Genomic DNA, 27,850 nt, shown 5'->3' on the forward strand with positions numbered 1-27,850 from the left:
GCGATGCCCTTTTAGGATGATACATCCCAAAAGGCCTTTTCCGATTTGCAAACGGGCCGATTCTGAGAATCAGTGTGTTGCGAACGGGAAAAGGGCTTGATACATATGCCCCTAGTGTCCTATAAAAGAATGCTAAATAAATGAAATAAATAAGGCAGTTACATTTTGGGTGATGCTTCTGTTGAAGAGAATGAGATGTCATGCAGTGGGCAATAAAAGTTAATTCACTCTAATGGAATCACGTTAAAATCAATTTTATTTTAATCTTTCAGTAGTAGATATACATCAAGAATGGACCGGTCCCTGCAAAGCAGTGCATGCCATTTTACGTAAATTGAAAGCCGAACTTGGGGATGAAGTTTTGCGTTTGTCTGCAGTAAGTATAAATTGCCACAAATCTCTTCTGATCAGTATGAGAGAGCCAATCAAATTGTTTGTCAATAGATTCATAATCTTCTGAACTGGTTTTGTTTCCTTTTGATTGTATAGGAATGAACACAGTTTTATTTAGAAAATGTTTTCAAAATATATGTCATTTTTTGACCTGTACTTCTTCTCTGTATAACATTTATAGTCACCTTTACGATTTTCCACGCTGCATTGAATAATGTTCAAAGCCTTATATTATGTTAAGTGAGTTACCATGTGAGAGTGATGAACATAAATTCATCTCTGCAGTTCAGTGATATAAGCTGTTGTTTTCATTGAATGGTCTAAAAACTTTTGGACCTGACCTAAGTAATGTATTCAATTGGGTTTGATTTAGACTTTAGCAAACACGTTACTTCGTCACAATGCAAAGAATATACCGTCTGCCTTATTGAAAATGTACTATATCCCTCAAAAATTTCGATAAGGTGGATGGAATGTCTTAAACAGGCGAAACAAGGAGGCATGCTTTATTTCTCCTCATTTTTGCTGTTTCAATGTATGCTGCCTTGTGCAGCACACATAGAAACAGCAAATTGTCTTTGATTGTTTATGTGCAGGAAGGTGACCCTTCCTGCACATAAACAATAAAAAAATTATGTTTTGCAACTTTTATGTGTGCTGCATTAAGTAGAACACAGAGAAGTTCTACACGCCATGTATGGTTGTTTATGTGCAGGAAGGAAGATCTTCCTGCACGTAAACAAATATTTAACCCAACACAGACACCCTTGCACTGTAGTGCAAGGGTGACTGCGTTGGCGCTAGGCACTGAACTCCTCGTCAATGGTAGGGGAAACTCAGGGATGCACCACATTCTTCTGAATAAGGCAAATCCCTGCATTTTTAGAATGGAAAAGCTTGGCATTAGCAATGTTTTCTTAACGCTACGCTTCTCCATTCCTATTTGCCAATCAGCATACCTCAGCAGCAGGTCAACCCAGGAGTATTCTAGACCAGTGGTTCCCAAACCTTTCAGAACCACAACCCACTTTCAGAACAACAAACTTTCACGACCCACCTACCTTTAATGGACATGAGGATGGAGATTTTTAATGTACCCAAAGCATCATGTGTTGGTGCATTGTCATTTACAGACAGCACATTTTCCATAAAAATGGACACTAAATTTAAACAGACATACAGTTTTACTGATTAAACTATATAGCACTCAATTGATAATGTGTGGAAACAGGGTTTCTATGAAAATATATAATTTATGCATCACCAAACAAAGCGACTTGATTGTTTTGATGCTATTAAAATCTCCATCACACTTTAGAATTACAAATACAATATGCTTCATTGTTGCTTTATGGAAGAAATTGAGTTCCTGCCTGGATGAAGGGGTGAAATGCTACTCAAGCAGCAACCACAATCTTTGTCAGGGTGAAGTCACAAGAAAACTCCAAATTAACCTGTGCTCAACCCTTTGGTAGATCGGCATAGAACATTCATGATAAACATAGAGGCAATGTGTAAAGTACTTATGCAGCACTTCAAATAGTAATAAAGTGAAAGCACACCACAAGAAAGATTCTACTCCAATTTAGAAAAATAGAGTATATTTTAATCTATACCAATGATATAAAAAGAGAGCCCAAACCTTTGAGGCGGGTAATCTCAGGAACCACAGCACCAATCACACCACTCATTACAGCATTGGAAAAGGCAGTTGCAGCAGAAGGACATAGGCTATACAGATGCCCACCATATACATTTGAAAGGTAAAAGAACCTTACCAGCAAAGTAGTCCCTTGTGGGCGTGGGTGTGGGCGAGGCTCGGCATGACGACAAAAAAAAGTGTTCCTTAAACGTGTGCGTTGTGCTGGGGGCGTGAACAAGGCCAATGGGCGCGGCAATTGCAATTGCGCTGCAGAAAGGGGTGTGGCCAATGGGCGCAACAACCAGCAACAATTGCGCGGCACATCCCCCCAAAAAAGTGTGCCTTGAGGGCGTGTGGAAAACAAACGTGTGCGTTGGGCCGGGGGCATGGCCAAGGCCAATGGGTGCGGCAATTGCGCAGGAGCAAGGGAAGTGGCCAATGGGCACGGCAATTGCCGGGGCTTAGGCGGGGGCAGACGAGACTGATCGTGCCTGTGCGCTGTCACACACTCAACTCTCTGCATAAACGAATTGACACCAGGTGCACAACATCAACCAGGGCTGGAGCCGGGCTCAGGCGGCGGATAATGCGACTAAGCGAGCCTGCAGGGACACTAACCTTTGAACTGACTGCACTTTCCCACACGCTAAGCGTCACCAGTGCGCGCTATAACCCACTCAACTCTCTGCATCAACGACTTTACACCACAAGCACAATATCAAACAAAACTGGAGCCGGGCCTCAAGCGGGGGATGTCGCAATTAAGCGTGCCTGCGGGGACACGAAATTTACAACTGAATGCACTTCCGCACACGTTTAACTACGGAAGTGGAGTACATACACACTGGAGACATCTGTTAATACTTCTTACTCCGAGGTACACACAGTATCTGCACACATATGCCTAACTATTGTGACACTTCATGCTAAAAATGTTCTCTACCGCGAGATTTTGAAATAAATTTCCCTTGCCTACTACACACATTCTATTTCATACCCGGACAACGTCGGGACGGGCTGCTAGTGAATAAATAAAGACCAAAGGAGATATGCACTTTTAAAGAGTGAAGTGAAAATAGTGGCAAAAAGCATAAAGCACCAACTTTGGATATCTGGTGGCACTAGGATTTGACAAGGTCATAAGTTCAAGCTGACTGTGATGGAGCACTGGCTAGCTACAGAGGCCCACTGAATGATAGTACTTTAATCCTAGTTGAGAAGATTTGCTGAGTCCCGTGTTTAGGATGCTTTGAACAGCTGAGGCAATGCGAGTCCCTGGCGATGCAAGTTCCTGGTCCTACTTCATGCAGCATCATTTCTGAAGAGCATTAAGGCTGCCACGCCAGCTCCTGCATCATCATCGAGGCGGTCATCAAAAAAAGCTTGTGATGCGGGGGGCAGTTTTCTTGATAAATGGTTCCATGGCAGTTCCAATGAGACTGTGAGCTGAAAGAGGGATCAAAGTCCTTGCGCTGGGAAAGTCAACGTAGCAGGGGTCATGCATCAGTCCTGTTTGAGGTTGTGCCGCTCAGAAGAAGAGAGGTGTCAATTCTACTAGGTCCAAATCTGGGCTGTCAGAGCACCTCCTGGCCCATTTCCGAGAGTCCTGGGCAGGGGTGGCCTCAGTTGACTGGGTAGGACTCATAGATGGCAGAGTCCAGGGATAGGATGTAAGGTTGTTGGAATCCTGTTATATCACTGAGGATTCTGAACAGGAGGCCAGCTATCTACCCCTCCTACACTGCAAACTCATGGACAAACCAAGACCTTTTTTCATGAGGGAACAGAGGAGAGGAGCAACCACAAAGAAAATACCAAACTGGTATAGCAAGGTCAGTCGGTTAGGAAAGCCACACTTACTATGTGCAATCAAAAAGGGCTTGAGGCCAGATATTATAAAGTCCAGGGGCCTCATTTATGAGGCCCCTTGCGTCATCGGAACTTCACTTTTCATGAAGTTCCGTGGCGCAGAAGCCTGCGTGGTATTTAACAGGCAGCAGTACGCCAGTTTTTGTGGCGTACTGCTGCCTGATAAATATCAGTCCCTTTAACGCAGTGTTCTGCGTTAAAGGGGCGTGCAATGGGTGTTGCTGGGGGCGTTCCCAGCAACATCCATGGCCTTTTGACACTGCCCCAGATTTACGAGAAATCGTAACTCTGAAGCAGTGCCAAAAGCTTACGCCTCCCCAGGGTAGGCGTAAGGGAGGCGCAACAGGGAGAAATGTCTTTATTTCTCCTCGTATTTCCTTTTTTTATGTGTGCTGCATTCTACAGCACACATAGAAAGAGGAAAAGCCTCTTGTGATTATTTTTGTACAGAAAGGTTTCCCTTCCTGTACAAAAATAATCTTCCCCGCAACGCAGGCACCCTTGCACCATTGTGCAAGGGTGCCTGCGCTGGCGCAGGCAGCCCATTGTGCGCCGGCGCAGGGGAAAAGGACAGGAATGCGCCGTATCTTATAGATACGGCGCATTTCTGCCCTTTTCTTTTGCCGTAGGGAAGCGCAGCAGGAAGGCCTGCTGCGCTTCCCTACGGCAAAAAGTCATAAATGAGGCCCCAGGAGTGAGTATAAAAACCTCCTAGTCAAAGCTAAAATAGATTGGGATGAGGAACAGTGGTTAACGCTAGCTGAGGCTTTAGATAAGGGTGACCAAAAAAGATTTTTAAAATTAGTAGCAGTGAACCCCTCCAATTTTAATCTTTTAGATTTAGTGATAATGCCTGAAATGTGTGTAACCCATTTTAGCAACCTATATGAATGCCCTCAGAAGAACAATGTCGCAGAGAGCTCTCCCTTAGAAGAGGCTCGTGGTCTCCATACACCTAAAGTGACCATACCATCTTCCATGCCAGCTGTTCATCCCCACTTACATTCACCTTATCAGAGAACCATAAGGCAATTTCAGAGACTGAAAAGGGCAAGGCCCCAGGAATAGATGGCATTCCGGTTGACCCGGATATCTGTGCCCCCTATTTGAACGCTCTAACATAATAAAAGATAATATGCCCCCCCCCGTCATGGCAAGGCGCTGTTATCATACTAATCTATAAAAAAGGTGAGCGAAACATCCCCTCAAATTATAGGCCTATAAGCCTTCTTGACAATTCTTCCCAAAAAATTCTGCAGACAGGTCTTGTATAGACTAAATGAGTGGATGCAACAAAATAACATCATGGAAGAGTCACAAGCAGGCTTTCGTATGAAAGTTAGTACACTGGACCAGGTCCTCCGCTAAAGGTGATAACCTCGAAATATATCTCTTTGCTGCGTGACCATCATTACGTTGCTTTTATTGACCTGAGAGAGGCGTTTGACCTGGTCCCAAGAAACACACAATGGGAGGTGCTAGATGGGTATGAAATTCCCCCAGGCCTTCCAAGAATACTTAGGCTCCTTTACGAAAATACATACCCACTACTGGTGATTTGACAGAAAAAATTGCGATTGTGAAAGGGGTTAGACGGGGATGCGTTCTTGCCCCAACACTATTGAGCCTTTTTATCAATGGAGCAGTGAAGAGCTTGAAGGCATACAAACATGATGCCCCTAGAATTGCGGGAATACCAAACCCAGTACTAGTGTTTGCAGATGACACCCTGCTAATCCCTTGAACCCCTATGGGCCTCCAAACAGAACTGAATGCCTTTGTTAACTTTTGTGGGGAAAGAGGGCTAGAATAAAATTCATCCAAATCTAAAGCCATGATGATTAATCCCTACAAGGGGTGCTGAGGAATAGTGACTGTAGAGGGACTTCTTCTAGAGGTAGTCCATTATTTCGGCTACCTTGAGGCTAAGTGACACCCAAGCATGCGGCCCCCAGAGGGAAAAAGGTAAATCCATTCGCAATCAGAAAGCCTCTGCCATAGCGAGGCGCTATAGGGCAGCATCTGGAGGACCCGTCTCCCCAGTTGTAAACATAAATAAAGCCTCAGCCGTAGTATCAGCACTATATGGTGCCAAGATTTGGGGTTATTCTGATGGTGAAAGGCTAAAAAAACTTGAAAATACATTTATTAAAACACTTTTTAAACCTTCCCTAAGTTCCCCTCCCACCCCACTATGACTTGATCTGGCTCTTAACCCTATCCATCTAACAGCTGTCTTTAAACCCTTGTTATACCGGGTCAGACTATAGTCCACACAACAATTGACACCATACAGAGAGTGTGTGACCTTTTGGCTGTGGATAGTAATTTGAATACACCTTGGCTGAAACATATCCAAGAAACAACACTTAAAATAGGCTTGCATGAGCTATGATCAGCTCCGGATACAATAGTAAAAGCTGATGCTCTAAGAGTAAAACAATCATACTGGGAGGTAGTTTTAGCTCAAACGTGGGCAGTGCATCAAACTAACATCCTCACAGGCAAGTTCCTGAACCATAAGTGCATACCACGGTTTGAACCATATATGAAAAGGATGCACCCATACCAATCAAAATGCTTGTATGTCCAATACAGGTGCAGGGTTTTGCCCCCGAGATCCCACACTTAAAATGGGCTAATGCTTCTCCCAAGATTAACTCCTGCCCAAACTGCCCAAATGTAGAAGAAACGGAGACCCACTTCTTTTATTCAGTCCCCTATATAGGCCCGTAAAAAATGGTTGCTGGCTGCTTGTAATCTCATGGGTGTGAGAAATCACTAGGAAGCAGGGAGACTATTTAAGAGTAACAGCAGAGAACTCTTAGCTCTTGTGGTCTCACGGTACTTGCACATTGCTTGGGTAATAAGAAGGAAGGCCAGTCTCAATCTTGAAGCTTTGCTGAGAGCTGATACGTATTTGCCTGGGCAGGATATGCTGTCCGTACATTTGTACTGTCCTAATTTTCTACTGAGTACACCCATTCTATTATTTATTTATAAAAATATGGCTATTAGAATTTACACAATTATACATAAATGCTACATTCCTTTTTCTTTTCTTTCTCTCTGGCTAAACCTTCAGTGATTGCCTTTTTGCTCACTTCCTTTGCTGTAAATATATGATTTTTTTAAAGTAGTGTTGACAACAGTGAATACATTGTCAAATGTGTTGTATCATAGGCTTTTTAACCCAGCTGTCAGATGATGACCTTTCCTCTCTTTCTACTGTTGACATATTGATTTTTAATCTGATTTAATAGTATGATATTTGAGCCACAATCTTTTATATTTTTTACTGCACAATTTTAGAATGTATTCAAGAGCGGGTTTAACATTATTAATACTCACCTTGGATGGTTCCCTGGGTCCCCAGCTCTTCTACATTGCCTGGGCCCATTCTTGACTTGAGTTGTGGTTTGCATTCCACTAATTTAGTATATGGTTTGGTCTCCCCCTGGGCACCACTGTGTATTTGTGCTACTTAAGTGCTCTGTCGCTTGAATATTGTGTGGTATGTATTGGTATCTCCGCGTCGGAGATAATACATTGTGTTAGTGAGTGTTTGTAATAAGATAACTATTTTTATAACTACACTGTGTGATTGTTCTTCATTTCATCTATACCATAAGATTATGAACTGGCTCCTTCTAGACTAAGCCTGAAGGATGCTCTCCACACCTACCTCTTAGAAAACTTTTTTCTATGGTTGTCTAAGTCCAGTAAAATCACCATAAGGGTGGTCTAGATTGGTGCAGGGTGCTACACTTAAATAAGTGAGCGCCATATACCAAGCCCGCTTCTCACAGTGATGTTTTAAGTGAGGTCATAGGCAGTGCATGGCGGGGGCACAAATTATAGTTAGTGTTGCTAACTATAACTGGTGAATTTCTGTATTATTTTGTTGAAAATATTAATGTTGTCCCTGAGAAATTCACCTAGCTGTAACGTTACTTTAACCTTTGTTTTTTTCAGGTAATTTCTAAGGTTTTGTTTTTAAATGAAAACAGATATTTTTTTAACACACCTAACTATAACGTTACTTTAACTTTTTGTTTCATTAAATCCCTGTGTTTTTCTTTTAATGATTTTTTTTTAGCTATGTTCATGGTAGAATAACTGAATAATATATCCTGTGTGCAGACATTATTCTTCAAGGGAATTGTTTTTGTATTTGAACTTAACAGGAAAGGGTGCACACTTTGAAAAATGTTTGTAAAAAAAATATTTTTGAGTAGAAAACAGAGTAATACAACAACATTTGTGTTCGAATGTTCTATCTCCTCAGTTCTTCTGACTCTCATATTGAGATATTATCTGAGAAAGTTCATTAATGTTATAATAGCATATTTTTTAGAGCCTTTTTATGTGTTTTTATATCAAAGTTGTCATTATAAGTCTGAAAGAGAGTAATCAATTTTCTGAATACTGTAAAGTATTAGGTTTCAATAGATAAATCTATTTTTCAAATGTGTGATTACTCACTTGAGGTCTACATTTTGTTTTGATTTACTGTTTAGAGTTATTTGTCATGTGCTCAGTCATTATTTAATGGTAATCTGTAAAAAGAGAGTCATTTTTAAGAAGGTGGTGACCATAGTGAGAAGCTCGTAGGAGTTTAACACACAGTCCCCTGCGTGGGCTCTTAAGGGGGTGTACTTCCTGGTTGGCTCTCGCTCAACTCTCTTGCAGAACAATACATGTGGTACTAAGTTAAAAACAGTGTTTTCCTGTAATTCTGAATGAAGTAACCAATTATAGAAGCTGATTATGTTATTAAAATTGATTATCATTTTCTCCATTGAATATATAAAGCTATGCTATTTTTACGATCTCATGAGAAACTCACAGGAATTGTACACACAATCCCGAGCATGGACACCAAGTGGACTGTACTTCCTGTTCAACTCTTTCGATCAGCCTGCAAGATTATTCGTTTGCGATTATGCCAATAACAGTGGTTTCTTGTAATTCTGAACAAATTGGAGATGTTGATTAGCGTGGAAAAATTGCTTGGGAATTGTTCCATGAAATACGTAAAAATAATATTTTTGCTATCTTGCAAGACGCTTGCTGAAGTCTTGCAAGAGCTGCGGGAGAGGAACCACACTCTAAGGAAGAATTGTGATTGGTTCATACAAATGTCTTTATTTAGAAGAAGACTATTTAATTATATCTGTTTGCCTTTCTTCACAAAGATACCTCATCAGATTTGGATGGCCCAGGTTCGCAATCTCTGATTTTTAATCAATGAAAAGCTTACTATGCAACAACAGGCCGTAAAAGTAGCTGCTACTTGCTTTGCTACACTAAAATGGCTCCAAAAGATACTGTGGATGCTTCCTGTCCCCACACAAAGGACGGTGGTCCAGGCTTTGATAACATATCGCCTGGACTACGGGAATGTATTGTATCTTGGTGCCGACGTGACAACTGTGAAAAAACTTCAGATTGTCCAAAATGTGGCCGCACAACTACTACGCAATGTTCCCCGGAAAACATCCGCATCCTTGGCCCTCCGGGACTTGCATTGGCTTGAAATTAAAAATAGAATTAAATTTAAAGCTCTATGCTACATTTTTAAAATAAAACAGGGCTCTGCCCCTAGGTACCTTCAAAGTCTTATTCATGCTTATACACCTAGCCGTACTCTCAGATCTGCAGGCAAAGGAGACTTTGTGGTTCCTAGATTTAGGTTGGTGAAGATGGGCGGTCGCTCATTTTCTCACCTGGCTACCAAAGCTTGGAATGCTCTGCCTGTAGGGCTGAAGTTGGAAACTGATCTTGTCAGGTTTCGCAAGGGTTTAAAAACTTGGCTTTTCCAGCAATAATCATTCATAACAGTCTTTTTAGTTTGTCTCACTCTTTTTGAAGTCTAGTAGTTTTTTTCTTCTCCAGTTTATCCCTTGGCGCCGGGAAACCCACTGCGGGTAGCTGTGCGCCTTATAAGTTTAAACAAATAAATAAATAAATAAATAAATAAGCAATCAGGGTAAGCATGAGCGAATTTTGCGGATCTCGCGTTCGCGAATTTTGCGGATTTGCGGATTCGCAATCCGCAAAATCCGCGAATTCCCGCGAATTTGCGGATTTTTTTTTTTTTTGTGTTCGCCCGTGTTTCTGCCAGTTCGCGAGGGTTTTGTACACTTTCGCAAATTGCGAACTTACCTGTCGGGTCGCAAGTTTCGCGAACTTGTTGTTTCTACGTGTCCAGCCTGTTTGGGACACTCTTCTTCATCACTGCCACTCTCTGTCACCACTGCCACTCTCTGACTACTCATGCCACCCTCTGGCCCACCCATGCCACCCTCTGTTTCATCACCACACCCTCTGGTTGTCCAGTGTACATTATTTTCGGCAAAGCAAAGCACACCTTCCCTGCCTCAAGTGACCTGAATTAATTTGGGGCTGATTAATGTGTCACAGAATATTTTTTTAGCTGGCACCTGCTTCCTTAGTGCGCCCTGATTAGTGATCTTTTGCACTTGCTAAGTGCTTTCATTGTTGCAAAATTAGTTACAACACCTGCCCTGCCCCAACTGACAATAATGAATTAGGGGCTGATTAATGGATTTTAACTTCCAGCCTGGCTCCTGCTTGTCTCCCTTAGCTGTAATTCAGGACCTTTGTGGCATATGTGTAACTATTCTGAGGTTCAGAGCAGGGTCACATAATAGTTTCAACTGGCAACTGAACTCTGGAGGGGCCCCTCAGGAAGCACTACAGGAAATGGCTACTAATGATGAGCCTGAACTTTTGAACCTGGTAAGTAGTTACTTTCAGTTTTGCTAAAATCGTATTTCTGCAATTTTGCACTTATTCGCGGGGCGCGAACTCACGCGAACTCACGCGAACAGTGCGAGCAGTGCGAGCAAAATCCGCTGCTCGCGGATTTGCGGATTTTGCGGGAGATTCGCAAATCTCGCGGATTGCGGATTTCCCGAAAATCCGCAAAATCCGCGAGCGGAACGGATTTTCCGCCCATGCCTAAATCAGGGGCAGTACCACCAGGGCAGCCATCCCAGCCTACTAAGGAATCCTTGATGTGGCAATTCTTTGAAATGAGGCCAGGTAGCAAGAACGTTTCTGTGAAGTACTTTGCCTGTAAACTTTGTAGCATTGAATTCAGCAGGGGGAGTAGAAATAAACAATATAGCATGAGTACCACAGGGATGAGGAGATACCTGAGGTCTTTGCATTCGCAAAGGATTGCACGGGCAGAGTTGGCTCCTGTTGCGAAGCTGGACAACTCTACAGTGGCTTCAATATTATGTGCTCTTGAAGGTACTTTTTTTCATCAGAGACAAGTAGGTCTGCCCAGGCGAAGCTTGTCCATGAGGACAATCGCCACAGACTATGGTATGGAAGCACACTGCTTTGTCAGCTGAAACATCTCGGTGGGTGGGGTGAGGTGGGGGCTGGGCGAGGCAGGGTTGGGGATTCGACCAAGAATGGATTAGGTAAAATTAAATGAAACCACTTTCCTTGCGCGCACAGCATTGCTGATGCAGCTAGCAATGGGTAAGTGGTTTTATAATTTTTTTTATTTAATTTTTCCTAAGCAGTCATCTGTTGATTCCCCCCAACCTGCCCCGCTGCTCTTACCTGTGCTAGCCATGCCTGCTTCAGTTCTCTGGTATATCAAAGCAGGCTAGGCGGCAAGAAAGTCTCAGCAAAGCAGCATTTACATAAATTGCAGTTCACAAAACCTAGATCATGCAGAGTTAGCTCGTGCTGCTGAACTGCACAACTGTTCCCATATTCGTCCAACATAAATACACTATGTGTGAAGAGGTACTTATTACCGAGCAGCACATTAATCCTGCTTTTGTTCACAAGGCTCTTTTTTGCTGTTTATATAAGCAGATAATTAAATCCTCAGAGACAAGCTTTCATTTTACTCCTAAAAAAGGCAAAATAACAAAAAAGTTACATACTATTCAAAAATTCATACCAGTAATACATCACTATATTGGCTAAGGTTGACTACATTGTTCATCCTCAATCACATGTTTATATCAAGTGCATCAGTAACTTTTAATTCCTTCTCCTGAAAAATTCCACGCCATCAACTAGCCTATTTCCATATTTTTGCAATAAACATATAATATGCCATGAATACTGCTTTCATAACAGTTTACAAAGTAACACAATCCTCTTGACACACCTTTGCTTACAGCCACTAAAGTGCTTCACCAAGCAATAGATATATTACCCGCAAACATCTCATAGCGATAAAATATATATACAATGAGGGTCATAAGAACAGTAGAGCTTGAATAATTACATTCTTTGTTTTATAATTTAAAAAACAGTGCCTCTGGTACTTACAAGTACATACTGTTGGAACACTCATTTCTACAACACAATCTGCAATATTTGCTGAAAATTTATGTACATTCTAATGTCTAACTCCCAAAAGCTATATTAAGGGATCAACACATCCCGAACAGCTTTAAACTCTGTTAACATGGCATAGAATATTTTTCGAAACATTGGTTCACTTTCTGACACTTCACAACAAATGTTGTAAAATATAGTATAAAAGACCTGAACTTGAAGTTTTTCCTGATAGGCAGATGAAGACACCAGACTTATTCAGGTCCACATTAGTTCACTTCTGCTGAGCACAACTCAAATAGACTTCTTTCTCCTCCAAAGCAAGAAAGGACAAACTGAGCTTTATCTGGTTCTGCACCCAGTCACTTCACAGCATTTCTTAAACCATGTAACAGGAATGATAACTATTGGTTGAGCCTTGGCCCTCTTTTTTTAATTCTCCCAATCAGATCCTCTGAGACTCTTGTGTGAACGTAAAACACCCCTTTGGCAGGCACAGTAATTTTCCATGTTGGTCTCATGGTATTGCATGAACCTCATGCAGCAAGCTTTACCACCTGAAGCTTACACTCTATTTTCATTAAACTCTTGTGGGATTGCAACACAATTGAAGGGAAATGGTAGTATATGGGAATCACTAGCCTCTCCACTATAAATCCTGTTGGATAATGAATGTGCATGCATGCTGGAGTATGAGGGACTACCCTCTGCTTTCAAACTACTTTCTCAAATACCAATATGCATAGTAGGGTGTGTGCAGAGACTGGCCTCTCCACTGAGACCCCTCTCTGGCATAAAGGGTGTACATAGTAGGCTGTGATGTGGGACTGGCTTCCCCTTTCAGACCCCTCTCTCAGATAATGATGGTCCCTAGTGGTCATTGGGGAGGGACTGGCCTCATCTTTCAGACCTCTCTCAGATGATGGGTGTTCATAGTAGAGTGTATGAATGGAGTAAACTCTCCTTTGAGACCTCTCTCTCAGATCATATGTGTTGGTAGTAGTGTGTGGGGAGAGACTGTTTTTTCTTGTTTGAGACCTCTTTCTCAGATGATGGGTGTGTGTAGCAGTCAGTGGGGAGGGAATGGAATCTCATGTAAGACCTCACTCTCAGATGATGGGTGTGAGTAGGGTGTGAGAATGGACTGGCCTCTCTTTTGGGATTCCTCTCCCAAGTGACAGGTCGGCATAGTAGGGTGTTGGGAGAGAGGGGCATCTCCTGTGAGTCCTCATTCTCAGATGACAGATATAAGTAGAAGGGTCTGATTAGGGACTGGACTCTCCTTTCAGACCTCTCTCTAGGATGCTGGGTGTGCATTGTAGGGTGTGTGGATTGACTGGCCTTTCCTTTCAGACCTCGGTTTTACATTATGGGTGTGCGTAGTATTGTGTAGAGAATAACAGTCCTGTCTTTTCACACTTCTCTCTCACAAGACAGGTATGCATTGTAGGGTGTGTGGAGAAAGACTGGCCTCTTCACTGAGACCTCTCTCTTAAATGATGAAGGTGTATAGTAGGATGTGTACATAGACTGGCCTCTCCACTGAGATCTCTGTCTCAGATGACGGGTTTGCATAGGAGGGTGTGGGAAGAAAGTCTGGCCTCTCTGCTGAGATATGGACTAGCTTTTCATTTCAGAGCTCAGTCTCAGATGATGGGTTTGAGAAGTAGTGTGTGGAGAAAAATAGGCCTGTCTTTTCACACCTCTTTCTCTGATGACAGGTGTGTATAGTGGTGCATGGGGAGAGCCTGGCTTCTCCTGTCAGACTGTTCTCTCAGATGTGCAAGCTAGGATATGTGGAAACAATGGCAACTCCTTTAAGACCTCTCTATCAGATGACAGGCGTGCATGGTAGGGTGTGTGGAGAGAGATTGGCCACTCCGCTGATACCTTTCTCTTAGGTGATGGGTGTGTGTTGTAGGGTGTGTGATTGGACTGACATTCCAATTCAGACCTCTGCGTCCGATGATGGGTGTGTGTAGTAATGTATGGAGAATGACAATCCTGTTCTTTCAGACCTCTCTCAAATGGCGGATATGCATAGTAGCGTGTGATGAGGGACTTGCCTTCCTCTCAGACCTCTCTCTCAGATGATGGGTGTGCATAGTAGGGTGTGTTAAAAGAGACTGGCCTCTCCGCTGACACCTTTCTCTCAGATGGTGGATATGTGAAGTAACGAGTAGTTAGGGACTGTCCTCCCTGCTTACACCCCTCTCTCCCATACTAGGTGTGCATAGTAGGGTGTGGGAAGAGACTGTACACTACTTAGAACTCCTACCATGCCAATGGGCGTAAATAGAAGGCTTTGATAAACACATTCTCCAGTAATACGCCCTTCTTCAGTGAGAGTCTTAAAAAAAAATAACTACTTACTCATCATGGTACTTATCTGTTACACACAGCCCTCTCAAAAAAAGGACCACAATATGTATTCCTACTAATAGAGTGTATTGAGAACGCATCTACTCCTTTTTACTACTCACATTCCTGCAAGAGTTTTACAAGATCCTAAAAATTATTTAAAAACAATATATATTTAATTTTTTCACAGTAGTTATCCCTTAGACACCTCCTCTCTATATCTAGAGGGACAAAATGCCTTTCTGCTGCCCCCTATGTAGTTTTTTTCCACAACACCTTCAATTTTTCACAGTAAATGTTAATGGAAAGCATTTCATTTTCAACATTCCAACAGTAAGCCAATCAGAGCGCTTGTGGGGCTCGTGGGAGCCTTTCTTGCCCCAGAGTGCTTAACGGCTCACACAAATAATGGTCTTTTTGAACAATCACAGGTCTCCATTTTGATTTTGCTTTCTCGCAGGTCACCCTCGGAACTCTTGTGAGCCAAATCGCCATAATATACAATTATTTTTTACCCCTAATACCTCAAAAAATACTAAATGGATTTACACTGTCAGATCTGTTAGCCTTAGGGTGGTCGTCCCCCAAAACTTTATGCCTGTTTGCCTCACTTTTTGCTGGTCTGTTTTTTTGGCCTTAGGACTGGGGCATTTTACCTCTGTTAACTAGTGCTAATGTGCATGTGGTCTCCTAAACCACGGTAGAGTTGGCGTATTCACAATTGGCATATTTAATTTAATTATAAGTCCCTAGTGGAGAAGCGTGGCTCAGTGGTTAGAGGCGGCAGACCCAGAAGCTGAGATCGACCGTGGACCAGGGTTCGATTCCCCGCCTCGGCGGGTCTGGGGCTCAAACTTCCACGGACTCGACAATTCTTGCTCTGGTGCCTACTCAACTCACGGGGTCACACTCTGCGACTCTGGGAAATAGCTTGCTTAATCTCTACTACGGCCCCTCGCGGCGGGATGCCTGGCTTTCACCTTGTGGACACCCTGCCGTGGTTTCTCACAGGGGAATACCAGGACGGGTTCCCTAAGCAAGTGCTGGGACGCTTACGGGTAGCTGTGCGCTTTACAAGTCCAGCACATTTACAAGTCCAGCACATTTACATCAAAGTGTGCTATATGTGCCCGGACCTTGTAAATAAAATGCTTCTAGGGAGGCTGCAGCACAGATAATGCCACCCACTTAAGAAGCCAGTCAAACATGTCTCATGCCTGCCAGTGCACAGTATGTGCAGCTTGACTGTCATGTTGACTTAGCATTTAAAACCCCTTGCCAAGCCTTAAACTCCCCTTTTATTACATATATGCCACCCCTAAGGTTGTCCCTAGGTAGTCCGTAGAGCAGGGTGCTATGTAAGTAAAAGAAAGGACATATGAAGCTTTTGGTTTTACATGTCCTGGTAGTGAAACCCTCCCCAAATTCATTTTTCACTACTGTGAGGCATACCCCTCTCATAAATTAACATGTGAAATTCCTTGAATAATAATAATAAAAATAGTAATTTATTGATAAAGCACCTGGTTACACTGCACAGTGTGTCACCGCATTAAGACCAAGGACCAACAGAGAAAAAATGATAGCAGTTAGGCAGAAAGAGGAGCAGGTAGTAAGAGTGACAAGGTTTAGAAGGAAAAGAATAACCACATTTTCAGTTTGCTTTTAGAGTTTCTCAGAAGGTTCTGCTCTCAGATCGAGTGGAAGAGAGTTCCAGAGTTTAGAAGCTAGAAAGGAGAAGGAACGAATCCCTAGTCTCACCTTGAATCCCCTGGGCACCCTGGCTAGTTTAGCTATGGAGGGTTCTGAGAGCTTGAGAAGGGACATAAGGTTATTTAGGACCTTGCTGATGAAGAATTCTGCAACAAAAGCAAATGGCTTTGAACCTGATTCTTTCTGCTACTGGATGCCAGTGGAGTTGACTAAGTGTTTGCTGAGGCTGAAGATCTTCTTGGAGGATTGAGTACTAATCTAGCTGCTGCATTTTGTACTCTTTGGAGCGTATTCAGATTGCCCTTCGTGGCTCTCAGGTACAGGACATTACAGCAGTACAGACGAAAGGTTAGAAGGGCATGCGCAATAGTTTTCCTAGATTCCAGTGGGATCAGATCCATGATTTCCCTCAGGACTTTCAGCATGCCAAATCATTTACCACCAGTACTGCTGATCTGATTTTCAAAGGTGAGTTTGCAATCAAACCACACTCCTAGGTTCCAGCTGCAGACCAAGGGTGTCTGGCTAGCAGGCCAAAGTCCAGATTGAGGGAGCCCGACCCACTATCAAGATTTCAGTTTGATTAGTGTTTAATTCCAGGCAGCTGTTGGCCATCCAAGTGGCAGCCTCTTACATGCAGGATTTGAGTTGATTCTCTGGAGCACCTTCAGACTTTGAGAGTGTGACAATTAATTGAGTGCCGTCAGCATACAATACTCATTCTACCTTGTGTCTGTCAATAATTTCTGGTAGGGGGCAAATATATAAGTTGAACAGAGTCGGACTCAGGAGAGAGCCCTGCAGGACTCCCTGTGGAGGAGTAAAGATCTCAGATACAGAGGGGTTTCAGGTGACTTGGAAGGTACGATCCTGAAGGAAGGATTTCACACCCCCATACATTCACTGAGACACCTATAGTCACTCACTTATATAGTCAGTCACTCGCCCACTAAATCATCCATATAGGGACTCATACACCCACTGATTCTTTAATACACCTTTGTGTGTATATATGTTTAATGCTCATAAACTTTTTAGAAACACTGACAGTGACCGTATGATTTCATCAGTGATGTCACTGACCATGTCATGAGTGATGTGGTATGTGAGGTCATAAGCAGTGCATTGTGGGGGCGTGAGTTATAGTTTTTTTTTTTTTTTAAACTTTATTTTTGTCGCAGACAATGATAGTATATAACAGTTGCGCCGACAGTTACAAAAAGCAACGACATTATGGCCCATAACATACTGCTGTGTACACGGCCCTTCAGCCCACAACCCGAAGGCCGGGCGGCGATAGGTGGTAACAAGGAAGCCAGGTCTTGGACCTAGCCATGTAACTGCGCGGCAGGATATTCTAATCCGCTTTTATTTTTTTTTCTTTTATACAGATTACCCCCCAACTCCCCAATGGAGCCCCCCCCCCAAAACTTCGGCATTCGTGACTAAAACATGTGTACACAGGTCGTTCACCTCATTATGGCACTCCTATCGGCAGAAAAAGCAGTGATCATTACGTATATTAGGCATGAAACTTGCAGATACCAAGACACAATTCCTCTCAGGTGTATCCTACATGTGCGTGTGCGGTCAGACACTCCCCTGACTCACTGCCCATCCTCACCCTCCCCACCACCCTCATCCTCAGACCCTGTGTCCCCGGGGGTGAACAACTCCGCACTTGTTCCATCCGAGTCCTCGGCTGCCTCTCCCACCTCTCGCATCATTCTCCACGCAAGCAGGTCGTCCTGCAGCTTCTCATCCCTACGCACTGTTTGCATAAAGGTTTCCTCCGCCAGGGTCCATTCCCCCACATCTCTAAGCCACTGTGACATCTCCGGGGCCCTCTGTCCCATCCATGTGATGGCCACCCTCCTCCTTGCCAGTACTAAAAGCAGTTGCAACATCTTGTAGGACAAATTACACTTCCTGGGCTTGGGGACTAAGGCTAACAAGCAGTGAAGGGGGGTCAGCTCCATCCGGAGGTCAGTAACTTTATGAATGTGTGCCACTACTGATTGCCAGAAGGTGCGAACCCGCGGACACTCCCACGCCAGATGAAGGAATGACGCACCTGACGCGCCACACCTAGGGCAGTCATCGCGCTTGTCCGGGGCAATACGCTTCAAGGTAACCGGAGTCACATAAGTTCGGTGTAAAAAGTTAAAGTGTGTCAGTTTGAACCGTGCATTGCACGACACCTTTCGGGTGAGGGTACCGATGCGCTTGCGCTGTGCCGGGTCCAGCACAGTTCCCAGGTCAGCCTCCCAAGCAGCCCACGCCGGGGGCACCGGCGGGGTGGAGTCCAGCCGCAAGGCCGAGTACAATAGGGTTATCAGCTTCCTGCCCCTACCACAGGAAAGGATGACATTGAGGGTATGGGACACAGAGGGCGCATCCGGGAACTGCGGCCAAGTGTCCCGAGCCAGCGCATGGAGGCCCCTGTACTGTAGAAATTGGCCCTCACCAAGACCGAACGTCTCAGTCGCCCGTTCGATAGATAGAAACGTGTCGTCCGGGTAGAGATCCGCCAGCAGCTCACACCCACCCGCTCTCCATTCATGGAATGGCATGTGTACCTCCATGTCCACCACTGGGGCCATAATCCATATCGGCAATTCCCTGTGGAAGGGGGCCCTCTGTAGGACTTTTTCCACCACACGTTGCCAAATGGCTGCGGTGTGGCGCACTATATACGGCAGTGTCGCGTCCGCTCCCCTGCCTCGCATCAGGGCCATCTGTACTGTTCTTTCATCCGCGCTCCCCGCGAGGAGCCGTAGTTCCCAGGTGTCCGCATCCGCGAACCACCTGGCCGCTGGCAACAGCTGAGCCGCATAGTAATAGAGGTCGAATCTCGGCGCCTCCAACCCCCCCTCCTCCCAGCTCCGGACAACCGTGTGTAAAGCAACCCTACTACGCCTGCCCGCCCAGAGTAAGGACGTAAGGAGCGTATTGAGAGTGCGGAACAACCGCGGGGGAAGTGGGCACAGTGAATTCTGCAACACATATAGCACTCGCGGCAGCATCACCATTTTCGCCACTGCCAGTCGTCCCATCAGGGAGAGAGGCAACGTGTTCCAGAATGCCACCGACTGCTGTAGGGACCGCACCACCCTGTCCGCATTGCGGGCCAGCAATTGTTCGTCCGACGACGCCACCTGTATCCCCAGATAGCGGAAGGCCTCCAGTTCCCATCGCAGCCCCAGGCGTGGCAAGTCCCCGCGTGCGTCCACATCACATCCCGCTAGGGGGAAGACCAGGGACTTCCCTGCATTGATACGCAGGCCCGATGCCGCGGCAAAACGGTCCAGTATCTGAAGCAAAACCGGTAGAGCTTCCTGCGGAGATGTTAAATAAAATAGAGCATCGTCCGCATACAAGGACACGGTATGGACATTACTCCCCACCTTGATTCCCCATTGGGCCATCGTGGTGCGGACTTCCACCGCTAATGGCTCAATTGCCAGGGCGAACAGGAGTGGCGAGAGGGGGCATCCCTGGCGGGTGCCTCTCCCCAACGCCCAGTCCTCCGAGCGTGCGGCCCCAAGTTTGACTCTGGCTCGAGGCGCCCGATACAGTATCTGGATCCACTTGCGAAACACGGGCCCCAGTCCCACCCGTTGAAGCACCTCCGATAGGTACCCCCAGCTAACCGTGTCAAATGCCTTGGCCAAGTCTATTGACACCAGGACCTGGGGGTCCTCCCTACCGCGCACCTCATGCATAATATGGGTTAATCGCCGTAGATTCATCGCAGTGTTGCGTCCGGGGATGAACCCACACTGGTCCTGGTGAACCAATTGGACCATGTACGGCGCCAACCGAGTGGCTAAGAGTTTGGTCAGGATCTTGACATCCGTGTTAATCATTGTGATAGGGCGGTACGCCGCAGGGTCATATCCATCACCTCCCGGCTTTAGAAGCATGCAGATCTCACCCTGGTACATTGTGGGTGGAAGAGCGCCCTCCTCCAGCGCCGCATGAAAGACCTGGAGGAGGAGGGGGCCAAGGACATCCCCGAATGCGTGGTAAAACTCGGAGGGAAACCCGTCTCCCCCCGGGGATTTCGCCGTCGGTAAGCCTGCCATCGCCACCCGCACCTCGTGGAGTGTCAAGGCCCCATCTAATTCCTCCGCGGCCTCTCTCGGAAGGGCCGGGAGAGTCACTCCTCGGATGTAAGACTGATAGGATGCCTCCGTGACCAGCGGATCAGCCGTATACACCTGCTGCAGGTGTGTTTTGAGGACCCGCAATATACCGGACTCCGAATGGACCATGACTCCATCAGGGCCCCTCAGGGCCGCTATCTGAACCGGGGTCGCTTCCTTCTTCAAAATCCAGGCCAATAACCGGCCGGATTTGTCCCCCTCCCTGTGGAGGCGCTGTCTAAATTGACCCAGCGTGTATCTGTCGAGGCGCGTAAGTATATCGTGCACTTGCGCCTGGGCTTCCCGCTCCAGGGCTAGTTCCGGGTCCCCAGGGTTCGGTGAGGCCTGCCGAGTCCGCAGGGAGTCTTCGGCCTCTCGCAATTCGCGGGTCAGCTGTCGGCGGACTCCGTAGGTGAGAGCCATGCACTCACCCCGTACCACTGCCTTCAGAGCCTCCCATTTCATCGACAGGGACACGCCTTCTCCCTCCCAATTCAGGTCTACGTAAGTAGTGAGTGCAGTCTGCACATGATCTCTGCCCAACGGGTCCTGTAGGAGGTCCGCGGGCATCCGCCATGTACGAGGGTGGCAAGGCTGGTCGACGTCCTGCGTAGCGCACAACACCGGGGAGTGGTCAGACAGGAAGCGGGCCAGGTGGGTGACCTGTAGGGCGTACGACGCATCCATATTTGCGGCGAGGACCCTATCTAGCCTGCTATGGGTATCGTGTGTAGGGGTGTAACAAGTGTACAATTTCTGTGACGGGTGACTCTGGCGCCACACATCTACCGCTCCCAAGTTTGCCATGACCTCGCGCAGTCTCGCCGTCATGCGAGGCTTCGTCCCCGCCCGGGGAGGATGCCTATCCAGGACCGGGTCCAAGACGCAGTTGAAGTCCCCGAACCACAGGAGAGGGCTGTCCACGTCCGACACTAAGACGTCTTGCATTCGTGGGTAGAAGGTCGCGTCATCTACGTTAGGCGCATATGTATTAAGTAGCGTAAGGTCCCTGCCATTCAACAGCACCCTCAGCAGCAGGTACCGACCCTCAGTGTCCGCCTCCGCATACTGTACCGCGAGAGGGACTCCGGGCGCTACCCAGATCAAGACCCCACGCGCATACGTCGAAAAGGAAGAATGGAAGACCTGACCCCTCCATTTTTTAGCAAGCTTTTGCGCCCCCTCCTCATCCAGATGCGTCTCTTGCAAACATGCAATCGATATGCCATGCCGCCGAAGGAAGGATAGGACCCTATATCGTTTGGTACAAGTGCCCAACCCACGCACATTCCACGTTAAAAATTTGTACCCCATGCGTCCTGTAAGTGCCCAGCCGGGCCATGCAGTCTGCTGCCAAAATACCGCCTCCTAGGGGCCTGAACAGTGATACACATGATGCCTATACCAACATTTTTAAACAGTTTCCCCCCCTCCTCCCACCCCCCCAACATTGCAACATCAGCAGAACATCTCCCCCCTCCCCCGCCCACGAGCAGGATAACGACAACAACCCAACCTGTCAACCCGCCCTTCCCCCGCTGGTGCCAGGACGTGCACAGCCTCCCCACACACCCCTCACAACCCATCACACACTCACACAACTATGAACTGCATACACCCCCCCCCCCCAGCTCCCCGCATGACCCGATGCATGTATTGAATTCTCCCGGCTCCGGACCAACTGTAGTCGACCATACAGGACCAATTCCAACAGTTGTACCCCCGACTCTCGAACATTAATCAATTCCCACACCGTAAGTCCACCGGCCCCCCTCTCCCCCCCCCGAAATGCAATGTCTGGTGGCTCCTGGAACAATGTCAAACCAGTGTCCACCCATACTCCTCTCCACCCCGGGAGCCACAGCAGCCATCCAGAGATAAAGTATATACGGCTCCTACATCACCTCAGGGCGGGCCATTCACCTCCAGGGCCCCAGCTCCCCCAGTTTCCTGAATCACCAGGTCCGATGGTGACATGTCCGGCACCGTAGCTGGTATCGTGTCTGGGACCAGGATTTCCGTAGGTTCCGGCGGGTTTTGAGACTCCGCCCGGCCCCCTGTAGCAAGGGTTCCAGGAGCATTCCTCCATCAGCCCCAACCGTGATTCTAGGTTCCTCAGCGTGTTCCGATGTAGAGCGTCGTCTCCGTCCGCCTCGGGGCCTCCGCTGTCGCTGGGGTCGGCTCCCCCATGTCTCCTTGGATCCACCACGGGCTCCCGGTGGAACCCCGTCTCCCCTGACCTCCAACCATTCCCACACCTCCTCCGGGGATTCAAAGAAGTGTGCCTTGCCCTGTGCCAGCACCTTGAGTTTGGCGGGGTACAGCAGCATGTATTGCAACTGCATCGCCCGGAGCTTCTGTTTAACCCCCAAAAAGGATTTCCTCATCTCCTGAACCCGGTGGGTATAGTCTGGGTATATTGAAATCCGGCTATTTTCAATGGTTAGGTCCGGTTTTTCCCTCGCCGCTCGCAGGATGCAGTCCCGATCCCGATAATTCAATATCTTGGCGATCAGAGCTCGCGGCGGGGCCCCCGGCTGCGGCGGGGGAACCAGGGCCCGGTGAGCCCTTTCGATGACAAACACTGCCGAGAGACCCTGCGGGCACAGTTTCGCTCTAATCCATGTTTCCAGGAAACGTTCAGGATCTCCCGCCTCCATCCTCTCCGGCACCCCTAAGACTCTAATGTTGCTGCGACGCGCCCTCCCTTCCGCGTCCTCAGCTCTCCGTTCTAAGGCCCCAGTCGTCGCTGTAAGGTGTGTGACCGTCTTCCGGAGAGAGGCTACCTCCCCCTGCAGCTGCCCGATATTGGCCTCCGCCTCCGTGACTTTGTCCGCCACCTTGCGGAGGTCCGTCCGCAGGAGATTGACGTCGATGGAGACTGTTTCTATTTGCCTCTCCAGCGCCGTGTGGGAGCCCTGGATAGCCTTTAGGAGTTCCGCACGGGTGGGCTCACCGGAGCCCCGAGGATCCTCATCCTGGCCTGACTGGCGTGTAATCCGTTGGGGCTGCAGTCTCTGCGTGGTATACTGGGTGATCGTGTTAGCCTGTGACGATCGGGACGCCCTGTCCTTACGCATCTTCGGGTTGATCCCAACGCAGGGATGGCTTCAAAGCAGCAGCAAGCCCAATCTCGCCTCCACCCAGTCCGTGAAGAGTTCCGTGCGGAGTCGCGCTCAAGCACCCAGCCTTGCACGGTCAGTCCGGCTTCCACACTCCCCCAATACTCCTGTTACAGGCAAGGCCCAGAGAGTGCGGGCACCGTCGGGAAGCGTCGTGCCCCAGCAAGGAGAAATCCGGGAACCACACCACGCCAGCTGGGTGGCGCGGTCTCGTCAAGGTACCCTGTGGCCCCCAGTGAGTGCGGCGCTGTGTCCCCTCGTCCAGCCGGGCTCCACAGGGAGGAGGTCACTCCACTCTCCACCTCCGGCTAGAATGGGCTGAGCAGTTTGTGCGCCCTGATCTCCCCGCTAGCAGTTAGGAAGGGGGGGGGTCCCCCAGGCGCCCCATCCCGGCTCCGCAATCTGGAGTCCAATCTGCGCCCCTCGACCAGTGGGGTCCTCAGCGGCCCAGGGCCCCCCGCCGGTGATCAGTGGGGGGGTCTAGTGCCCCTCCCCCCCTGTGCTCCAGGATGCAGAAAGGCCCGGGGGAACTGTGCCGACCTCGTGTGATCAGGCAGGGGCTCAGCGTTCGTGACTGCGCCGGTCACTCCGCCTGTCCGTGCTCCTCTGAGCCCCCAGCCCGCTCTCACCTCACGGCCACGCAGCTGCGACTTCTGGGACCTGGGCCTGCAGGCGCCGCCGGTCACTCCGGTGTCCACGGTCCGACGACCGACCCCAAGATGGCGGCCCGGTGGGGGAGGGGCACGCTCCGGTCCTCAGCTCTCCAGTCGGTCCCCCGCTCCGTAGGGTGGTAGACCCTCGTCCAGGCCGGCAGCCGCACAGTCAGGCAAGCGCACGCCGAGGCGTCCCCACGGGTTCCGACCCCCTTGTCCGCCAGCCGGTGCTCGCGGTCATCTGCACCTGGGCTGAGCTTTCTCCAGGGACGTCTCTCGGGCCGGCACCGTCCGCTGCTCCTCCGCTCACGGCTCCGCCCCCCGGGTCAGTGTCCAGGCACGGGACAATCACCTCAAGTCCCCCGCCGGCCCACCGAAGCACTTCAGGCTATGGCCACTCCCGGCCGACCAGGCCCAGACCACGGGCTCGCGTTGGTGAGGCGGCCGCTCTCCAATCACCGGGGCTGCTCCGCGGCCACTCCGTTATTTCTGCCAGCCGAGATTCGGCCAGACTGGTCCCCGCACCTTCCGTAGCATGTCCGGTCGCTCAGGATGGCACACCGGAGCCTGGGCAGGATTATCCACAGGATTTTCGGGTCCGCAGGACGGGAGCTGGCAGAGCTCACGTCCTGTCGGCCATGCTGCTTGGCCACGTCCCCCGGCGTGAGTTATAGTTAGCTCAGCTAACTATAACTGCTGAATTTCTCTCATTTAGTTCAAGTGAAATGCCTAACTATAACGTCCCTGTAACCTTTAGTTATTTCAGTGAATTTCGACATTCTTTTTAAATACTATTTGCTAACTACAACGTCCCTGCAACCATTGCTTTCTAAGGGTTTTTGAATGCTAATTGGTAACTTTAACTTACCTGTAACTTTTGTTATTTTTAGTGAATTGCCAAGTTTCCAAATACCTTCAATAGCCAAGGGGACTTCATCCCCAACTATTACTATGCCAGGAGGCAAGTTTGCAGAGTGATACAGAAAGGATGTCCTTGAGGATTGCACATGTAGTGCCTGTAGGATTCTATGAGTGCCATTGCCAAGGACAGACTGCGAATACCAGGTATTTTTGGCAAAGTATAAAACACATATATAGACATCTTTGACATAACGTTTCAGTGTAGCTATTTAGTAAGATACTAATATAACTTTCCCCTTTGTATTCATTTGTCGAAATAACTACACCAAAAATACATTTTCCTTCGTAACAGCTACACCGGAGTTTGCAATGACATTAGTAGACACGAATAAAAGTGAAAAAGTGTAAAACAGTTATATAGACATATTTGACACAACGTTTGAGTCTAGCGGTTTAGTAACATATTAGTTTAACTTTTTTTTAACAACATATGTGTAAAGAAACAACAGTTTAAAAAAATAACTCTCAATATCTAAACAAAGGAATACAACATAACTTTCAAACAAACATCAAGCTATCCATTGTTACCCAAGCTTATGGGGAATTAAAAAATACTGCAAAACTAGTGTAATGCACAATGTATTACAAGACCCTCTCTAGAGAGACGAAAAAAAAATCATGTGGGACGACATCCATCTCAAATTATCTTAAAAACCTATCATAGAAAACGTCTCCAACTGGCGATCCACAGGGGAAGCTGGAGGACCATCTACATCAGTGGTAACAGCAACAATACCCAGCCAGAAAGTCTCTTAAAGGTACAGACTACTAGAATAGAAATGGCTCAACAGTTGTTAAGAATGCCCACATATTGCATGGACTGTAGTGTTGTTATTACAGATGGTGTGCAGTAAATTACAGCTATTCAAAATGCGGCCAAAAATCATACAAGAAATTATTTTCCTTCTTTTATATTTTTTGCACATTTTATAAGAGGAGTTAATGGTGAGCAGCAAGAAGGCAACGCAAAGCTGAAGGATCCTCAAGTTCAATAGCAGCAAAGCAACACCAAAGAAGAGAGACCATTCAAAAGTCCAATCTCAACTTCAAGATGTGGCTCTACAGCTTGCCCCGATGGCGTCATACTGCATGGATTGTGGAGCTGTAGTTAGTGTTGGAGAGCAGTCCATAACAGCCCTTCGCAATGCTGAATCTATAATAAATGTTGTTTATTTTTCATTTACGACCTTCATAGTTTTTCTACGTTAGCCAGTATTTTATTAACATACAAAATGGGTATCTATTATCTATGAGTTGTTCATTTTATTATCTTCCTACATATTGTAACACTACTTACATTTAACTTGCTGTATAGACAAGTCAAGCCATATCTATACAAATAAATACACAGTTAACTTTTGCCAGTTATCATAATTTTCTTTTTCACTTTCAAATACAAGTCAACAGTTGTGTTTAAATCTTTTAGTGAGTGCATCAACAACATATACTTTTTAATTTTGTAATCTCTTTTTTAAAACTATCAACTGTACTATATGTGTTTTGTTCTGCAACTTCTCCTCTTAACTCTTCATTTTCCCTAGAATCCACTCAGGACCAAAGAAACGAAACTGTACATCACCACAAACCTCTTCTAAGTCTGCTACACTATCATGCAAAATTGTCCTTACATATTTCTCCTAAACATAAAGCAGGAGATTTCACAAAATACAGTCTCCTACCTAAATTTCGCATTGCTGAGTGGTATAACATTTTTTGTGTTTTAAACTTAGCCTTGAAAAGATTATTAGGAATTTTCTTAATATATTGATGGATTCCTGTCTAATACTAGAAACACTACTACAATTCCATTTCTACACAGTACCCTGACTACACCTTCCCCGTACCTCTTCTGCAATTACTTCTTCTACATTTCTAGGTACCATGACCTCTTTTGCTATCGGACTACCATTCTTCATTTGATAACATCGTCCACTTTAATCAATAGCATGAACTAATTTGCTATACTGGATTAAAGAAAGCATCTGTACCAGAAGTATGTCTCCATTGTCCACTAAAAACTGTACAATAGTTACTCCTATTCACAAATCTTTTTTTCTGGTTTTGTCTCCTCATACAAAACACTATTTTGTTAAGAGGCTTCATTCTATTCAACATCAAAATGAAAAGCTTCCTCTTCAAACCAAAGGCCTTATCAACTACTCTCACAACTTGTTCTTTATGTTTTACTGTAGCTCTCCTTCTTCTACACTTTTCTTAATTTAACACAAAATTACAAAGCTGTAACTATGCAATCATTATAACATTTGTGCACAACCTGTGCAGCCATCTAAACAACCACTTACAAACCATGCAGTCATTGAAGTACTGAGGCACGCGCATACACTAATGAAACACTCAGGCTCTACTCCGGCTTTCATATAGTGCCTGCATACTTCATTGACTACAACATTTCTGCCTGCCTAATTGCAGGACTAAATGTATAGTTTCTGGATAATTGAATAACTCCCTTGATAATAAATCACTGATTTGATGACTGCTTGAGTAGTGGCTGGGTGATTCCACGAGTGCCTGAATACTGCCTGACTGACTGAGAAAGTGCCTTCATTGCTGTCAGAAACAGTTGTCACTACATCTCTGAATCATTGGTTATCTCATTCTGTCAGTATGAACCTACCTGTTTTACTGTATACATGATTTTCTTCTGAGCTATATGTGAGTGAAATCTGG

General features: G+C 46.6%; 1 protein-coding gene across 1 annotated transcript in view; it reads left to right on the plus strand.

The window, feature by feature from the left end:
• Positions 1-27,850, plus strand: part of NME8 (NME/NM23 family member 8) — an 843,103-nt gene that overhangs the window by 41,454 nt on the left and 773,799 nt on the right. The window contains exon 3 of the mRNA XM_086967295.1: positions 273-376. Coding sequence (XP_086823421.1) covers positions 273-376 — 104 coding nt within the window. The remainder of the gene's footprint in view (positions 1-272; positions 377-27,850) is intronic.

This window comes from Lissotriton vulgaris, chromosome 4_1 (assembly GCF_964263255.1).
Source record: "Lissotriton vulgaris chromosome 4_1, aLisVul1.2, whole genome shotgun sequence".
Lineage (NCBI taxonomy): Eukaryota > Metazoa > Chordata > Amphibia > Caudata > Salamandridae > Lissotriton > Lissotriton vulgaris.